We start from the raw sequence: 17,785 nt of genomic DNA, 5'->3' as shown, positions 1-17,785 counted from the left end.
ATACCAGAAAGTGGATATTTTAACGATTTGAGAACAAAGTATACCAAGCCTTATTATTTCAAGAATCACAGTACAATAAAGTTTGACCAATTATATTCAATACAGAAAACAAAATAGAACTTAAAAAGCTATTTAAGTTTATTGAAATTATCTAAAACTGCAAACACCAAGTATTAACCCCAAAATTGTTAATCACTGAATGTGTGTAAGCTCAAAGAAAAAAAGATGTTTAATAAAAAACATACATAAAGAGCAAATATTTACCCCAGGGTCATTTGAACAATCTTGGTACAGAACCTCTTGAGTATGCCACAAACTAAATATCCAAACTCTGGGCGTTATGGTTTAAGACATGAAATTTAAAAAAATATAATTTTCTTACAAGTCTACAAAGTGGCCCTGGGACGGGGCCATTTTAACCCCAGGGGATATTTTGAAAAATCTTGGTTAAGAATTACTATACAATGCTACATCCCAAATGTCAAATCCCTAGTCCATGTGGTTTTCCGTACATAAGTCTATACGAACCATGTGACCCCCAGGGCTGGGACACAGTTGACCCTAGGAAGATAATTTGAACAATCGAAGTACTACTAGATAATGTTACATGCAAGATATCAAAGTCCTAGGCCCCGTTGGTTTGGAAAAAAAAGTTTTTTTTTCTTTTCAGTTGCCATGTCAACCAGAGTTATGTATGGAACCAAATTCTTTGAACAATTTTTAAATAAGTTCATCCAAGAAGCATCCCTGTGAAGTTTCATCAAAATTGGCCTCTATAGGGAGTACATAATGTATTTTCCTTTAAATCTAAACAGTATTTACATGAAATTTTGCTTTAGTAAAAAGTATGCATGTTAATATGATACAGTCATGTATATTATATCTATTTAACAGGACAATATTTATTTAGAGACCTGGAAGAAATGCTATATAGCCTTTATGTTTTCTGAAATATTTAAAAGCTATGCTTCAATTGTTTAATTCTCGAGGACTTTCAGGAGTCTAACATAGGTTACAAATTGCTATCCCAATCCCTTAGATACTACCATCCTCACTTAATATATTCTCTACAACTCCCTCCCCCCTCCCCCCAACCCACACCCCCATACTCTACAACTACCCCTCCCCCCGCACACACACACAGACTACCACGTAATAACAAAATACATGTTGAACAATTTTGTCTTAAACAGAAACCCTTCCTTAATAATACATTGTATTTAAGTATACTGCAGGCTAGCAAACATTTTATTGATATTATGTTGTGTTTGTATTCTATTTCGTTATTTCCATGTTTTGTGGGACGAAGTTTAGAGGGGCGACATTCGGCGGGACTACGTGCTGCGGGGCGCCATAACCACCCCTTTTAAACGACTGTACTCACCCTTTTCCTGTTGAGACCGGTCAAAACAAACAATTGGCAGGCCGGAGGTAAGAAATCATCTATAGATGTATTATTTTGCTTTACACTATGTTTGTATTTAAGTTTAACGATAAGTTGAACAAAAATATGTGTATGTGGTTATATAACAGATGAAACAGACAAGTAATGTTTACAACATGCTGACATAATGTGGACTGATCACACTCATTGCATGGAAATTCACTCGACCAAGTCATGAAACTGGTGAAAAACATGTCAAATTGATTTGTAATCCAATAATTCATGTAGTTGTCTGAAATAAGCATCCATACTCCTTAAATGAGCCGCGCCATGAGAAAACCAACATAGTGGGTTTGCGACCAGCATGGATCCAGACCAGTCTGCGCATCCGCGCAGTCTGGTCAGGATCCATGCTGTTCGCTAACAGTTTCTTTAATTGCAATAGACTTTGAAAGCGAACAGCATGGATCCTGACCAGACTGCGCGGATGCGCAGGCTGGTCTGGATCCATGCTGGTCGCAAACCCACTATGTTGGTTTTCTCATGGCGCAGCTCAAATATATCTAAGTAAGATGTTGCATAGCTGTTGCGTTTTTGAAAGAAATTCCATTTTGCGACTTAAGTGTGTCCTTTATGGGCGTGAATGAAATAAAAATTCATACCAAAGTGTCTCTATCGATCAGTCTTCATGTATATATATAAAGTCATTTAATGTAGAACCCCCCGTGCTATGCACGTACTAATCCATCGGGCGGTGGGGAGGGTCTGTGACTCGTTATCCTACCTAATTTTGTATTGTTATTGAATGCAATTATTCATACAGAATTAGAAACCGAAAGTATACACAGGGTCCCTAGTATGCCACGCAAGAAATTACTTTCAGTCGATTCCCTATGGAAGCCACGCGAAGAAATGTTTCCTGACGGAGAGGTGAGTCAGGAGATCAGAGATCAGGAGGGGGCTATAGGTTTATCCCCGTTCGTCTGTCCATGTGTCTGTCCGTCCGTCCACCAACATTTTAGTCGTACAATGTTTAATAAGACGGACCCTGTACATCGACTCATGATGGTGAATATTTGTAACAAGTCATTTCAGTTTCCCTGCATACTTAAAGACGTTATGGCCCGGACACAAAAATGAACCGATCCTATTTTTGACATTTGACCTCTAAGTGTGACCTTGACCTTGGAGCTAGAGAACTGTGTCTTGTGCGCTACACATCGTCTCATGATGGTAAACATTCGTGCCAAGTTATTTCAGAATCCCTTAATGCATAAATAAGTTATGGCACGGACACGAAAAATGGACCCTTTTTTACCTTTGACCTCTTATCTGTGTGACACGGACTTTCAAGAGAAAAGAAAAAGAAGAGGACGGACATTAACTACATATTGTCATATTGTTGAAAGAGGTAGTTGTAAGACCAAATTTATGAGGACACACATACAAACAGACCAGTCAGACAGACCGCAAGGCGACTCCTATATATACCCCGTCCTTCAAACTTCGTTTGCGGGTATTAAGAAATACTACAGGAGCAAGGGACAAGCCGATATCTAATAAAAAAAAGTCAGTTGTTAACAGGCATACAGTCTGTTTTACGAAAATCGCAAACACTTGCATACAGTCAAAATCCTCTTTCGTTGGTGGTTATAAACAAATTGGAGGTTTCTGCAACTTTTTTATTTAATTTTACCAAACTAGTATTATTTCTTTATCCACGAAACAGTGGGATATATATGTAGATCATTCTTCAGGCAAGAAAATATGTACTTTTAACGCCGACAATGTGCAATTTCTGGAAAAAAAATCAGTGATCAATCAAGTTGTTTTGCTATAATTTTGCCTCTAATCAGACTAACACATTATGATTATATAAAGAAAAAAATATCATATACAGCTTCCAATAAAATATAAATATACACACCAACAAAGCACATTTATCGCTTTAACATTTTCAAAATTCTATCAGTGGGTGATAACGATTTGTCGTTGTGTCGCCGCGACAGAACGAACTAACGAAATGGCATAACTCAGCCACGATACAGAATTCTATCAGGGGGTGATAACGATTTGTCGTTGTGTCGCCGCGACAGAACGAACTAACGAAATGGCATAACTCAGCCACCATACAGAATTCTATCAGTGGATGATAACAATTTGTCGTTGTGCCGCCACGACAGAACGAACTAACGAAATGGCATAACTCAGCCACCATACGGAATTCTATCAGGTTCGAAAGCCCTTGTTGTTTTGTTTTCGCTCAAAGGCTGATTATATTCTTGAAACCTGAAATACATTTTTCCTAAGCATGATAAAAACTACATAATCAACTTCCTTCTAACTCGTATGTTAATTTCACTTACCCCATTCTTGTAGATTTTATATTTGTGTGCTGAATGAAACGCCCTGTAATTTGTAAATTCCAAGTGAGAATACGACACTTCTATTTTCAAAATCACAGAAGAAAATTAATCCATCCGATATGAATAGTAGATTCTAATATCCACTTGTAAATTCAAACCACTTTTCAAAAATAAATATTCTGAATCTTACATAATACAAAACTGTCATATTGCAACTGGCGTCTAACTCGAGTTACTGGTCGGCCACGTGTAAATGACTTAATGTCAAATATCACGCTTTTCCCGAAATCTACATAGTCAATGATTACCTACTTTAATGTCTGGCATAATTATTACACACATCTAAGTAACATACATATAATAATTTTAATTTACACGAATTGACCAATCAAATACCTACGTCAGAGATAATTAATTTCTAATTATAGCTTGGGTTTCAGATCGCTAAAAAGTAATATAGAATAATGAGTAATTAGTATTTATCAGTAAAATGTTTTTTCGTTGGTAGAGAAGTAAAGATTCATTCTTTCGTGTGTTTAGATAATGGTTGTCCTCTGTGATCATGTGTCTTTTATTTATTTTATTTTTTAACTGGTTTTCATGTTTGTGTATTAAAAGCATTCTATGAAATTGAAAATAAACTTGGACACAGACATACATATCAGTTTGAGTTCCTGCGTACACGTACAAATCAATGCACAGATAATGTGTAAAGACAAGGCTCAAAAACGCATGATTTCAAGCCCCTAAAATAATACGATTTTGATAAATTTCTACGTTCATAAAAAAGATAAGTGAAAAACGGTAGGTTGCGTTGCCATTTTACACCTTTGTATCTAGAAACTTAACAACAAACACTATTTAAGATTGGACAGAAGATTGCAAAACCAATAAGCATGCTCCAAATGCTAGATTTAACACAGACAAAGCGCACTAAACGACAGTTCTAGCTAAAGTAACTGAAGTTGGAAGTGAGGTTCCGTGGCCGAGCTGTTAACGTCGAACCTTTTGATACTCATCGCGTTAGTTTCGAAACCTAGTTTTGGATATAGGAAAGCAGTACAAGATGACGTACGGAAGGCCTGTGGGTATACCAAGGTGCCTTCTATTAAGGGATGAAAAAATGCCCTGTCCGGAGAGGCACCTCTTCATCCAGTTAAAACCTCACCCACCATATTACGTACATAATGTTCAGGCGTATGTATAGAGATACAGAATATAATGCATAGTTAGGAGCACCTGTCATGTTCTACAGCACGAAATAGAAAGCAAACTTTGTATAACTTGTTATACCTAGGAGTTTTAATATGTTAAAAAGACCACCTATGTCACTAAAAGCAATAACAAACAATCTGAACAAAGTCTCCATTTCTTTCTTTATACGCTCATTTAAACAAATATATATGACTATTTACAATCCATTGCTGATTCTTTCAGGAAAATTTAAATCAATAGAACTGAACTCTGAAACGGATGTTCCTTTAAAATCAAGACCAAATCTGTTTGTAAGGTATCATTCGTTCAGTGTCATAGCTAACATTCAAACCAATAATTATATTCTAGAATAAAGTGTACTACACAAAGACCAAAAGCGAATACGCTATTTCGGTAAGAATTTTGTTTTTTCGTTTATTTAACAAATTTGCTATCGCTGATCATATATAGAATATATGCTTTAATAATAGTTCATGAATGCTGTTCGTGTGTTGGTATAGTTAGAAAATTGAGCAACGCATAGAATATGAAATGCATTTGGTACATTTCCATGGCGAGAGTAAGGCTCAAAGTCAGTTACTTCTGCGAAAGTATGGGTGCATTGAACTGCAGATTATAATAAATTCAATTGAATTTCTGTGCCTGTTATTTACCATCGGCATTTTCCGTTCGTTTTCGTATATCTCCGTATGCAGCATTCTCCGGTTGTTATGGATGGATGAAGGTTGCCGAAATTACATACGGAGATGACGTGATCGCACGGAAATTGCCGACTTTCATTACGGAGATTTACGACCGTCACTTTTGCCTTCTTTTATTATTTTTTACAGGCAAGAATGGCAAAACTGCTGCAGGTGATCGCAATTTTCTTGTACGTTTTCACGTGCATTTTACAGGAAGCAGGTACAGTAATCAGTTTTAAACCAGTTAAAAGAAATGTGATATTAACCAGTCAGTTTAAGTGCTTTTATTGCTCTTTTATTTTAGTTTTCGTTGATACTAGAAAAATAGATATCGTGATCAAATATAAGTACACTTTTTAACTTTCTTATAAAATATTTTTATATTTCAGGTTAAAATATCTGAGCCCGAAATCAAAATCTTATTGATAAATAGAACCCCTTATTTCATCGGCATTTCTTATAAATATGTGTTTCTGTGCGAGGGCCCTTCAACTTTCTGAGTCTGAAAGACTTGGCACACTTAATAGACTTAGCCTAAAGAACGGCAAATATTCAATTTACCGTAACTTAGTAACATATGTACCTATTATCTCTTACTAATAAACGCCATCCCCTAAACTTTTATTTAAGTTAACTTAGGCAAAGAGTGATTATCAGAAGCCTACTAATGCTGTTACTGATAAAATTCCTTCACTATAAGTTTATATTTACTAAACAAATACCCCATTTAACGGACTTAAAAACGTCCCTATTGTGAAAACTGTAACACCCATGAGAGCGTTAATAGTGAAAAATATTGACGATATCTTACAGAGGTATCTATCACTGCTAATTTAGTACTGACAGACAAAAAGACATTCAGCATCTTTAGATTTCAGGCTTAAAACAGTGATGAATAGGGACCTAATCTAGAAATAGAAATTGAATGATTATTTTTACTCATGAATATCAACAACCCTCTTTTATCCGTAAATAATTTTTTAGAATTTTGATACCTGTAGTAGTATAAAATGATATAAGTATCAAATATGTTTACAATGTCTATGTGTTAACACTGTTACTTTATACTCAGACTGCAGTACATACCACATCGCATTTCTTGGTCGGAACCATACATTGACCTCTCATATTGGATCACTTTTCTACCCAGCTCTAAACAAGGACCCAGTTATTACGTCAGGCGTTGAAACTTGCGCGTCTAATCTATCATCTTTCAACGTTACCGGAACGTCTTTTATGGAGGTGTTGATAAACGCAGCAGGATGTACTCAGCTTGTTCCAAACGGGTCTCAAATTAAAGCAACTGGTATTAAAATCGAATCGTCAGAAGAATTTGTACTTCATGTTTATCAAACTGACAATCTTGGCAAGAATGAGGGATATCTTGCAATACCGGATGAGCACCTAGGCAATGAATACTATGTGATTACATACTGTACTCTTGGGGGACTTTGTCAGTTTGCTGTGGCTGGGATAACAAATGGCACACGAGTCAACGTCATATTTCCTAACAACGTCACAGTATCTTCGGTGTGCGTTGGTAGCATTCAGCTTCCGGACAGTGCTCCATCTGGGTCGCCAGTTCCTTTTGAAATAAATGAATTTGAGGTGCTGCACTTCGAGAGCGAAAACGATTTGACTGGAACCTATATTTCTTCAGATAACTATGTTTCAGTTTTTGCAGGCGCGCGAGATATTCCGACATCGTCGGCAAGCACGACTGCGTATTTGGTTGAACAGTTGCCACCGGTACAAAAATGGGGCTATTCCTTTGTAGCTGCACCAAATTATTTCAATAATGTGGGAGATATTATAAAAATTGTAACGCAATCCGACGACACAGTAGTTGAAATATCAGGCTTTTCGCCATTCAAAATACCAAATAAAGGTGGATTTACCGAACGCCGTATAGACTGGCAAATGCACAGTCACATAGAAACATCTAACCCCGTGCTTATCGTGCAGGTTATGTCTATTGACATTTATAACGAGTCAAGTGATGTGACCGGAACGCCATCTATGGTTCTTGTACCTCATGTTGAACAGTGGACAGCTTCAGAAACACCCTTTTACTGTTCGCCGACGGTTGGCAATCAGACGCTTATTTCCGTCGTAACTGATACATCTGATAGTTTTTCGGTTCCAATTCTACCATCTCCGACCCTCTATTACTCGCCTTGGACTGTTGTTGATGGAACTGACTTTAGTGTACAGATGTTCGAGCCGGTAACTGCGGAAACGACTATTTATGGACCGTCTCGCTCAAACTACGGGTATTGCGATGGAAGTTCAGCGCTGCTACTCAATGCAAACTGGACATGGGAAAGTGAGGTACTTATACTTTCATTAACTGTTTTTACACATCCCTGTTCTAAAGTTCATTTCCTACCATCGCCAAATTATCCAAACGCGATACGCCATTTTCTTCCGTCAAATATCGACCTATTTCAAATAATAAGGCAGCTGCTTAAATTAGCAGCTCTGTGAAAGCCATTTTATTCATAAAAGAATTCCTATACAATCACCTCTTTCAAAAGCTATTGACTGTTTTTTCATAGGATAAGTCGATATCTGTTAAAAACAATGGAGCTCGTTTTAGTATTTGAACAATCTCCTTTTAAATTAACAAATGTATAGATTCTTTTTCAAATTATACAGCGATCAAACAGTTGTTTCTGTAGTATTGTTCTTTTATAATTTGGACAAAAGGATTGGAAATTTAAAACAATATTCCAACCAATCAGATGCATGTACCCATTTTATGACATCATTTTTAGGCATGCGTACAGACAGTGGTTTCCCCCGGCGATAACGTGGATAATGACTGTGACGGGCAGGTAGATGAGGACATATGCCAGGAAGACGATTTAGGTGATTTAACAGCTACAGTTTCATTTTAACCCTTACCCTGTTATATTTCTAAAATGGACTGGTCTGTCATTCAATTTGGGCAATACCATTAATTATTTGAAAGGGTTTCACTGAACATTTACTGACTGAATAGCGAACAGTGCATCGGAATCAGCCTGCATGGACGTGCAGACTGATCTTGGTCTGCACTGGTCGCAAAGGCAAAATCACTTGCCCCCAGCAGACTAAAGGTTAATTCCTTTAGTTTTAATTGATTTATTTCTGATAGAATTGACAAAGTCCCTGAGATTCTCTAAATCACTAATACCAGTGCAAGTGTCAAATGAGGATGAGAGAGTGAGACACAAGCTGGGTTTTTGGTTGCGGGTTTATCCCGCTACCAAAGTTAAGTGTATTTCTGACAATCATGGCACGTCTTTATTTGATTCCAAATCACATCCAAAAGGATGTTCATGTGCTACACAAAGTAGTCCCATTCATGAACAATGCGGATGAATTATCAATGGTAAAGCAGTTCTTATTCATCCTCTATCCATTTACACTGGCCATTTAAATTATATCAGATCTGTTAATGATTAGGTATTCCAGCCAATGGTTACATCACTGACTTCCAGCTGTTCATGTAAGGTCAGGCAGAGTTTATCTTAGATAGAGGCACATAAGTATTCGTTTCTTATACATGTACCGGTATATTTAAAAATTGGAATTTAAAATGAAAATAACTCTAGCAAAACCCGCAACCACCAGACATCTCAAGGCTTTGATTATTTACTGGGTAAAGAATGAGCGTAAGATTTATAGTTTTATAGTTTATCAAGATATTTTTTGTTATATCACCCTATTTGTGAAGTATAGCTCGATGGAATTTTAGATATTCATATCAAAGGCACAATTTTTTGCAAGCTATATTAACACATATCCTGAACTTTGCAAGACATGGCTTTTTTTTTGTCATATTTCAGTACGTAATTTTACAAGTGTTCGTGGATGCTATTTATTGACTAACGCAATACTTCCGCAAAGGGCAAGCTAAGATTTTAAACAGCTGCGGTTTCTTTAGACTTCTTAGAAAAACCTTTTTTTTTCTCCAGGCTCATCCTAATATAGGTTATTTATAATAATAATAATATTTGGTTTCTTGGTCTGTTGGAAAGGAATATGACCTACATATCTTATTATAGGACTTATATCCTGCATTTTTTAATCTTTGTTTATGAAATAAAAATATACTAAACAAGTCGTATTTAGAGGAACTTCTTGTTAAATGTTTGTACCGCCGATGCATTTCTTGATTTTTTTTCAGTGACCTCGTTCACATCGACACAAAGTAATGCGAGTGACGTTACATACAAGTCTATGACTACCCGCGGAACGCACTATTTCAATTTGACGATCAAAACGTGTGACGTTGCCATGGTAACGCTACAAACCAACGGCGAAACAGTTACCAGCGTTAATATACAGGTAAGTGCGAACTATATTTTGCATTTTGCACCATTTTAAATTTATATTCGAGAAATTTTCGTAATATCCCAGCAAACCTTTCACAAATGTACTAGCTTTCTAACACTTTTGGTGATGTTAGTACACTTTCCTACGAAAACGACTTTTTCTTTTTCTGAGAAGTGTACGTGATATTTATTATATAAAATAAGATCAGTTGTTGCCTTTTAAAAAATATCAAGGCCTTCGAGTGGTTTATCGTCTAATTTACCACGGTTCAGAGTTTAGATGCGTAGGAACTGACCACGAGGGCGTAAATTAGATGTTAAATCACAAGAAGGCCTAGATTGTTTTCATTCTGACATGTTCATTGACATATTTTGGTAAGTATTATGCTAGACTTCATTTACCCGAGGAGTAATGTATCGGATGCCATGCGGCAATTTGACGTCATAATTGACGCCATAATGCTTTCTTACCGGTCCGCGCGTCAACCGTTGTTTATCGTAGATTATACAGAGCTTGATTTCTTTCTTTGTTAAATTGGAAATCAAATCGAATCATATTAGAATTAACAAATAATCAAGGCATTCGAGTGGTTTATCGTCTAATTTATCACGGTTCAGAGTTCAGATGCGTAGGAATTGAACCAAGATAAATACTGAAGCATCTGAACGATAAACCGTGGTAAATAAGACAATTAATCACAAGTGGGCATTGATTGTTTTCATTCTGACATGCTCATTGAAATATTTTAATAAATATTATGCTGGACTTCATTTACCCGAGGAATAAAGTATCGGGCATCATGCGGCAAGTTGACGTCATATTAACGTCATAATGTTCTCTTACCGGTCCGCGCGTCAACTTTTGTTTTTCGCAGAATATGCAGATCTTGATTTCCTTCTTTGTTTTACTAGAAATAAAATCGAGAAAGTTAGCGTCTAAAAGTAATCTTTTAGCGTCTAAAATATTTGTTTTTGGATATCTTATTTTTTTTAACAAAGACATAGATCTAGCTTCAATGTGTATTCGTTAAAATAAATATCTGCAACAGCTATGATCCACCAAGAAGATGAAAACAACTGCTGAAATTAGAAATACTAAGAAAAAAATACATTCAGTGTTATGGTGCTTTTTTTCAGATTTCTCCATCTTCAGTAGTGGCAGAATTTTGTAGTCCTGATTGTTTACCAGCGACTGTCAAAGCACGCGCAGAATCTAACTGTGACATACCACATCCATTTTTGATTGAATGGTCAAGCAATTTGATAGTTGTAAGTTATTGACTTTCTTAAAAGAATAACGATTATAAACGTTTTCATTTATGCTCTTCAGTGAAATACTGAAATTTATCAGTGAAATAAAATTGATATTTTCACTGTTTCAAACAGTGAGAATATCATTTGTATTTTTCACTGGTACGGAACTAGATTCTACATTTGAATGCGAAATAGATCTAATATGAACTTCATGTATAAACGATAGAAAATTCCTTGCAAAATATTCTTCAGTAAATATATAGATGTATAAAAATAATAAAAGGTTCATAAATGAATACGTTCTATCATAATGAAATGTAAAAGAAATCAGGAAACGTAACAGAACTATCACACACACACGCACACACACGCACGCACGCACGCACACACACACACAGAGAATGGAATTATTTCTTACAGAAAAAAGACTTAACACTGATTTTAAAGAAATCATTTGATAATTTGATTTGTTGTTTAAATATTCTTGTAGTATACGGAAAGCTCCACGTACGTTTGGTATACAAATGCTTTGACTGGTATCGACTATGATTCACTAACGTTGTCTGCCTTTGCCGGGACTGCCGAATTCAATATATGTAAGTACTTAATGTCTCACAAAACTTAAAGGCATCCAATGGCCGTCTTCAATCGTAAGATATTTATTTATTTCAAATGTATAAAATCCTCATTAAATGAATTTAACTTTACTAAATATATTAAGTTGCATGCTACATGCATAATTAACTGTTATATATGCACGGTAACTGTAGTCGACAACATTTTTTTTCTTTCAAGTCCCATTTTAGCTACAAATTTATAGTATGTCTACAAGTTAATTGTCCGCGAAGGAGAAGAATTCTATAAGACTAGTCTTCCATTCTTATCCTTTCCTAAGTTACAATATTCACTGTATGACTATGTATCAATGTATATGTTAACTATTTGGGAATAAATATGTTTAAACTAACTGTAGTCGAGTGTGAAATTTGGGTATAGTATATTAACCTCTAGTTTTCTTGGAAGAAACATAGAACTGAGTACTGCACACTATTTAGTACTATTTATAATAAATATGCAGATTGTTTTTATTCTGTGTTGTATATTTTTCAGTACATACATGATGCTTTTGCTCAGATAATTGACCGGTAATGACAATCGGCAAATTACGTAACCCTCCGTATGCAATGTCGGCATTCCCCGGGTTTTTACGGAAAAAAAATCATGACACTAAGAACAACAGTTATATCCAAAGAATAACGAGAATACATAATTACACGGAAATTGCCGAGTGTCATTACGAGTGAAATAAATGAGCCGCGCCATGAGAAAACCAACATAGTGCGTTTGCAACCAGCATGGATCCAGACCAGCTTGCGCATCCGCACAGTCTGGTCAGAATCCATGCTGTTCGCTTTCAAAGCCCATTGCAATTTATAGAGAAGCTATTAGCGAACATGCGGATGCGCAGACTGGTCTGGATCCATGCTGGCCGCAAATGCACTATGTTGGTTTTCTCATGGCGCGGCTCAAATGACTTTGTTGTGTTACGTAGATATGACGGAAAAGGACTGCAAGAAGGTTCCTCGAGGTATCTTTTAAACATTTATAGATAGACAAATTATTATATATATAAATCGGTGGTCCATCGTTTGTGCTTTATGACCGACCGGTCTGTATTTAATATAATGTTTACTGGGCTAATAAGTTAGAAATTTAATAATAAAACTGTGAATTATTGAATGACTAGCCAAAATTATTGGCAATCGTTCCTTCGGACCTCGGGCAATAGTTTGACTATTGACCGGCAAGTCTTTTATTAAGTGTATAACATATCTATCTTTTAATTACTGAATGCCCATCAACTACTTTGATATATTTTTTTTATAACAAAGATTATAATAAAAAATGATATCTTATAATTATTACAAAATGATCATGCGAAATATAAATTATCAAAAGAAACTTTTATACTTAAACCCAACCACTAAACTATTCGCGCATAAATATGTCTCAGAATTGTATTCTAATTCTTATAACAGGTTTCCCGGACACACTTGGATCAAACTTTATTTTGCCTGTTCACGAAAGTGATTTGGGGTTCTTCGCTATATTGTCCACACATGCAAATTTATCTGGTACAGTAACTATACAGTTAGATGTGAACAATGGTCTTGGTACGATTCAACTACAGGGCAATCAGTCGTTGTCATTTACAGAATCTGACGTCACACAAAACTATTACGACAAGGTGATTAATTTGAGACGATATTAACCTTTATCCTGCTAAATTTCTATAATGAACTTGTCCATCTTTCAATTTGGACAGTATCATTAATTGTTAAATGGATGGGGTACATAACAAAAATATACTGACTGAATGACAAACAGAACTAGGTCATGATTAGACTGCACGGAAGTGCAGGCTGATCATGGTCTGCAGTGATTGCAAAGGCAGAATCAATCGTGTCCAGCATAATAACGGTTTAAGGGTCATAATGGCTTTCAAATTTGGTTATTATAATAGTCTGCTATAAATATAGAACATAAAAATTTCCTCTTATTTCCTATTTTCAGTAATTGTTATCTCATAATTATTATACATTTTGTATTTGTCGTATTATAATTGAATACTTCCCTATATTGGCGAGTGCAGATGTTTATTCGCCTCCTTTCTTTTGTTGGCGATGTTTAAACCTCTCGTTCCATACCGCGATACCTTAGTTTTATCCTCTTTCATCTATAAATGTGTCAAATAAATGTTCTAGGTTCTTAAATTTTCGCGGCAAGTACCGTTTCATCGTTATAACGCCTATAATGTAAATCGACGTATCTGCTTTTGTTATCATCATGTCCATAATTGAGCCGCGCCATGGGAAAACCAACATAGTGGGTTAGCGACCAGCCTGGATCCAGACCAGCCTGTGCATCCGCGCAGTCTGGTCAGGATCCATGCTGTTCGCTAACGGTTTCTCTAATTGCAGTAGGCTTTAAAAGCGACCAGCATGGATCCTGACCAGACTGCGCGGATGCGCAGGCTGGTCTGGATCCATGCTGGTCGCAAACCCATTATGCTGGTTTTCTCATGGCGCGGCTCATATAATAATTATCCAGATTACAGTAACCGCTGTAGGCGGAGAGATAGCAGTGTTCCTTATTCGCTCGATTAATTCTGGAACAGCATCCGAGGGCCCAATTCTACCGACAGATATATTAGGCACATCTTATTATATATATGAACATAGTCATACGACTTCAGGTGAGTACCATTGCTAATTAAATACCCCCTTCACATCTACGATTTTTCTTACGATTTGTGACGGATTGCACAAAATCGTAAAAGTTCACCGATTCTCCACATTTACGAGCTATTTAAGAGCTGTTTACGATCAGATTGCGATTTATTCCGAGTTATTACGATGCATTTACGACTAAAATTACCGATTTGTTCCGAGTAATTACGGATCAATACGATCGTTTTACGAGCTATTTACGAGTTATTTACGAGCTGTTGCGAGTGAATTACGGATTATTATGATTCACCAAAGGCTTTACGAGTACATTACGATTTGTTTACGAGTTGTTACGAGTAGTTACGTGTTAGATACGAGTATTTACGAATATCATGTTTTTGCAATTCAAATTTGCACGAAGGCGAGCGTGCTCTCTTCTTCTTGTTGACTACCTCCTTTTTAGGTGGCATTGTTGCAGATATGATTGAGGTCTCACTCCTTTGACGTATTGACAGCAACTGAAAGGAACTGTTCGATTTGGTAGCTTTTATACCTCTCATAAATCGTAAAGCATACGTATGTTCTCGTAAAGTACTCGTAAAGTACTCGTAAAGTGCCCGTAACAAATCGTAAACCCCTCGTACCACATCGTGAAAGAAATCGTAAGAACTTGTAAACACATCGTAAAGACGTCGTATTTAATCGTAAAACAAAGTCTTTAAGATACATTTACGAGCGCTTACGAGTGGTTTACGTGTTGTTTACGATACTTACGACTTGTCACGAGCTCTTTACGAGCTCTTTTCGAGCTATTCACCGATAATTCAAATCGCGGACGATCGTAAGAAATTTTTGACATGTCAAAAATATTACCTCAACGTTCACGATTGCTTGCGATCTTCTGCGAGTGGTGCCGAGCTAATTACGACTACCGACGAGCTATTTACGATTGCTTGCGACTGCCTACGAGTTGGCAAATCGTAAGGAATCGTAAGAAAAAATCGTAGGTGTGAAGGGGGGTATAATGTTGATTTATTCCAAACAATTTATCAAAATATATTATTCGTATGACATTTTCATTACCTGATGTAATTTATTATAATCTTGAAATCTTTTTGTCTTAATTTTATCTAGGTCTGCAAATAAGATGTAACTGATTTCATTTTGTGACGTAACGTGGCCAAAGTGAATTTTTTTAAAAAATACGAAACCCTAGAGTCAGCCGCATCTCGCAAAAAGCTGTTACAAGACTGTGTAGATATTGTTGAGGAATTTTTTTTTTCAGATTTAGCATCAATTTGTTTCCGGTATTTCTGTGAACGTTTGATAAATATAATCCTGTCCATCTGAATAGCTTTCTTTTTACCGGATGAAACAAAGAATAGAATGAAAAGATTATTAAACATTGTGTTGTAAAATATAGGATATATTTGGACTCGTACCCGTCTATGGCATGTAAAATGTTGCTAAATTATATATGTATGTTATTATTATTGTATGTTCGATATTCTTATGGTAAAAGTCATTATTGTTATTCTATATTTCGTTATTCTTATCGTATCTTTGATGTTGTTATTCAATATCGTGTCATTCATATTCTAAGTGTTACCATTGCTATTGTATATGTCGTTATTCTTTTTGTATTTCGATATTCTTATTGTAAAAGACGTTATTATTGTTGTATATTCATTATTGTTTTTGTAAGCTTGATATTCTTGTGCGATTTCCCGCGATATAAATAGCACAGCGACGCTATAAAAATACAATCATATAACATAGAATAAGAATGACACGTTTTATAAATAGAATCGTCAGATATTGAACAACAATGATGAATTTTACCATAAGAATATCGAAAATACAATAAGAATAACGACATATACAATAACAATGGCAATATTGTCCGTAAGTATTGACCTGGCACTCATGAATATTCCGTATATTTCCGTAAATTAATATTCGGTGTCCGAACATAAATAGCGATATAGCTAAATATGACATATATCGTTCTTAATTGATAAACTGTCACATGTGCAGGTAGTTGTACGGACAAAGCGTTTACCTGTCAATACCACAATATCAGGATTGTGGATTCGAGTCCTACGTCTGGCCATACCTTTTTTTTCCCTTCAAATTTTATATGCAGACTTATTACTCATTTGATCAAACGTATCTTGATGTTTATGGTTCATTTATTAAGAGTAATCATATTTTCCCGTTGTAAAAAAGTGGAATAAGATTGTTTTAAAAGTATCTTAGATAAAAAAGACAAGTTACCTGTCGCCAGCGTTCCAAAAAAATGTACAACAAGAGAAAACAACTAAAATTCATAAAATATGATACATAAAACAATGTAAACGATAACATTACAGTACAATAATTGAAAAAAAAAAGAGATCTACTCAGTAAGTGATTTCGAACCCGTGGTAACGTGCATGAAAGTCAGACACTTTACCTCTACGCCAGCGTGTCATCGATTAGCTTTACATGTTACTTTAGTAATATGGATACTTTCAGGATACTAATATTGCGTAATTTAACGAAAACGCCCGAAAATATTTGCGAAGATTAATGAGTGCCAGGTCAATACTTACGGACAATACTTAGAATATGAATAACACGATATTGAATAACAACATCAAAGATACAATAAGAATAACGAAATATAGAATAACAATAATGACGTTTACCATAAGAATATAGAACATACAATAAGAATAACAACATATAGAATAACAATGGACTTAGAATATAAATAACACAACATTGAATAACAATGTCAAAGATACAATAAGAATGACGAAATATAGAATAACAGTAATGACTTTTAGAATATGAATGACAAGACATTGAATAACAATAACAAACATACAATAATAATAACATACATATACAATTTAGCAACGTTTGACATGCCATACCCGTCCGAGAAACATTCGAATTGCCAGATCATCCAGTATGTCTTTTTTGAAGTGTATACTCGTCCAAATAATTCGCCGTATTCATTGTATTGATCATACTTAAATAACATATGAAGGTGTACATTAGATGAAGTAAACTTTTTGTTACCTGTTTTAGGGATGTGTCCCACATATGCATTGTATGATACAAGTCAAAATGTTTGTTTGTACGTAAGCTTATTTATTGTCGACACCGGTAACCAATATGGGCGATTCCTCCAGAAAACTGTTAGTAATGCTAGTGGGGAGATGAAGCAAGATACAGAAGACGCTCCGATTCAAGACGCATTTCTGTTTTTTTAAGCGTGCCAGGTATAAAACACCCATACAAGGCACTCTTATCCAAATGTTAGTAAATTTTAGTTGGTGAG

At 35.6% G+C, this 17,785-nt stretch overlaps 1 protein-coding gene across 1 annotated transcript; it reads left to right on the top strand.

Annotated features, from left to right (window-relative positions):
* The first annotated feature begins 5,249 nt into the window (after positions 1-5,249).
* LOC123541181 (uncharacterized) lies at positions 5,250-17,717 on the top strand. The gene is made up of 11 exons (XM_053525830.1): positions 5,250-5,358; positions 5,796-5,868; positions 6,721-7,979; positions 8,426-8,519; positions 9,823-9,983; positions 11,108-11,239; positions 11,715-11,820; positions 12,777-12,812; positions 13,264-13,472; positions 14,336-14,480; positions 17,533-17,717. The coding sequence occupies exons 2-11, from the start codon at positions 5,802-5,804 to the stop codon at positions 17,715-17,717; spliced, it is 2,394 nt and encodes a 797-aa protein (XP_053381805.1). The 5' UTR covers positions 5,250-5,358; positions 5,796-5,801.
* The last annotated feature ends 68 nt before the right edge of the window (positions 17,718-17,785 follow it).

This window comes from Mercenaria mercenaria, chromosome 16, assembly GCF_021730395.1.
Source record: "Mercenaria mercenaria strain notata chromosome 16, MADL_Memer_1, whole genome shotgun sequence".
NCBI classification, from domain to species: domain Eukaryota; kingdom Metazoa; phylum Mollusca; class Bivalvia; order Venerida; family Veneridae; genus Mercenaria; species Mercenaria mercenaria.
Note: the sequence above shows the minus strand (reverse complement) of the source record. Positions and strands in the feature narration are given on the sequence as shown.

Coding starts and splice junctions, on each gene's coding strand:
- LOC123541181 (XM_053525830.1), top strand. CDS start 5,802: ATGGCAAAACTGCTGCAGGTGATCGCAATTTTCTTGTACGTTTTCACG. Junction 5,869..6,720: donor GTGCATTTTACAGGAAGCAG/GTACAGTAATCA, acceptor CTTTATACTCAG/ACTGCAGTACATACCACATC. Junction 14,481..17,532: donor ACATAGTCATACGACTTCAG/GTGAGTACCATT, acceptor TACCTGTTTTAG/GGATGTGTCCCACATATGCA.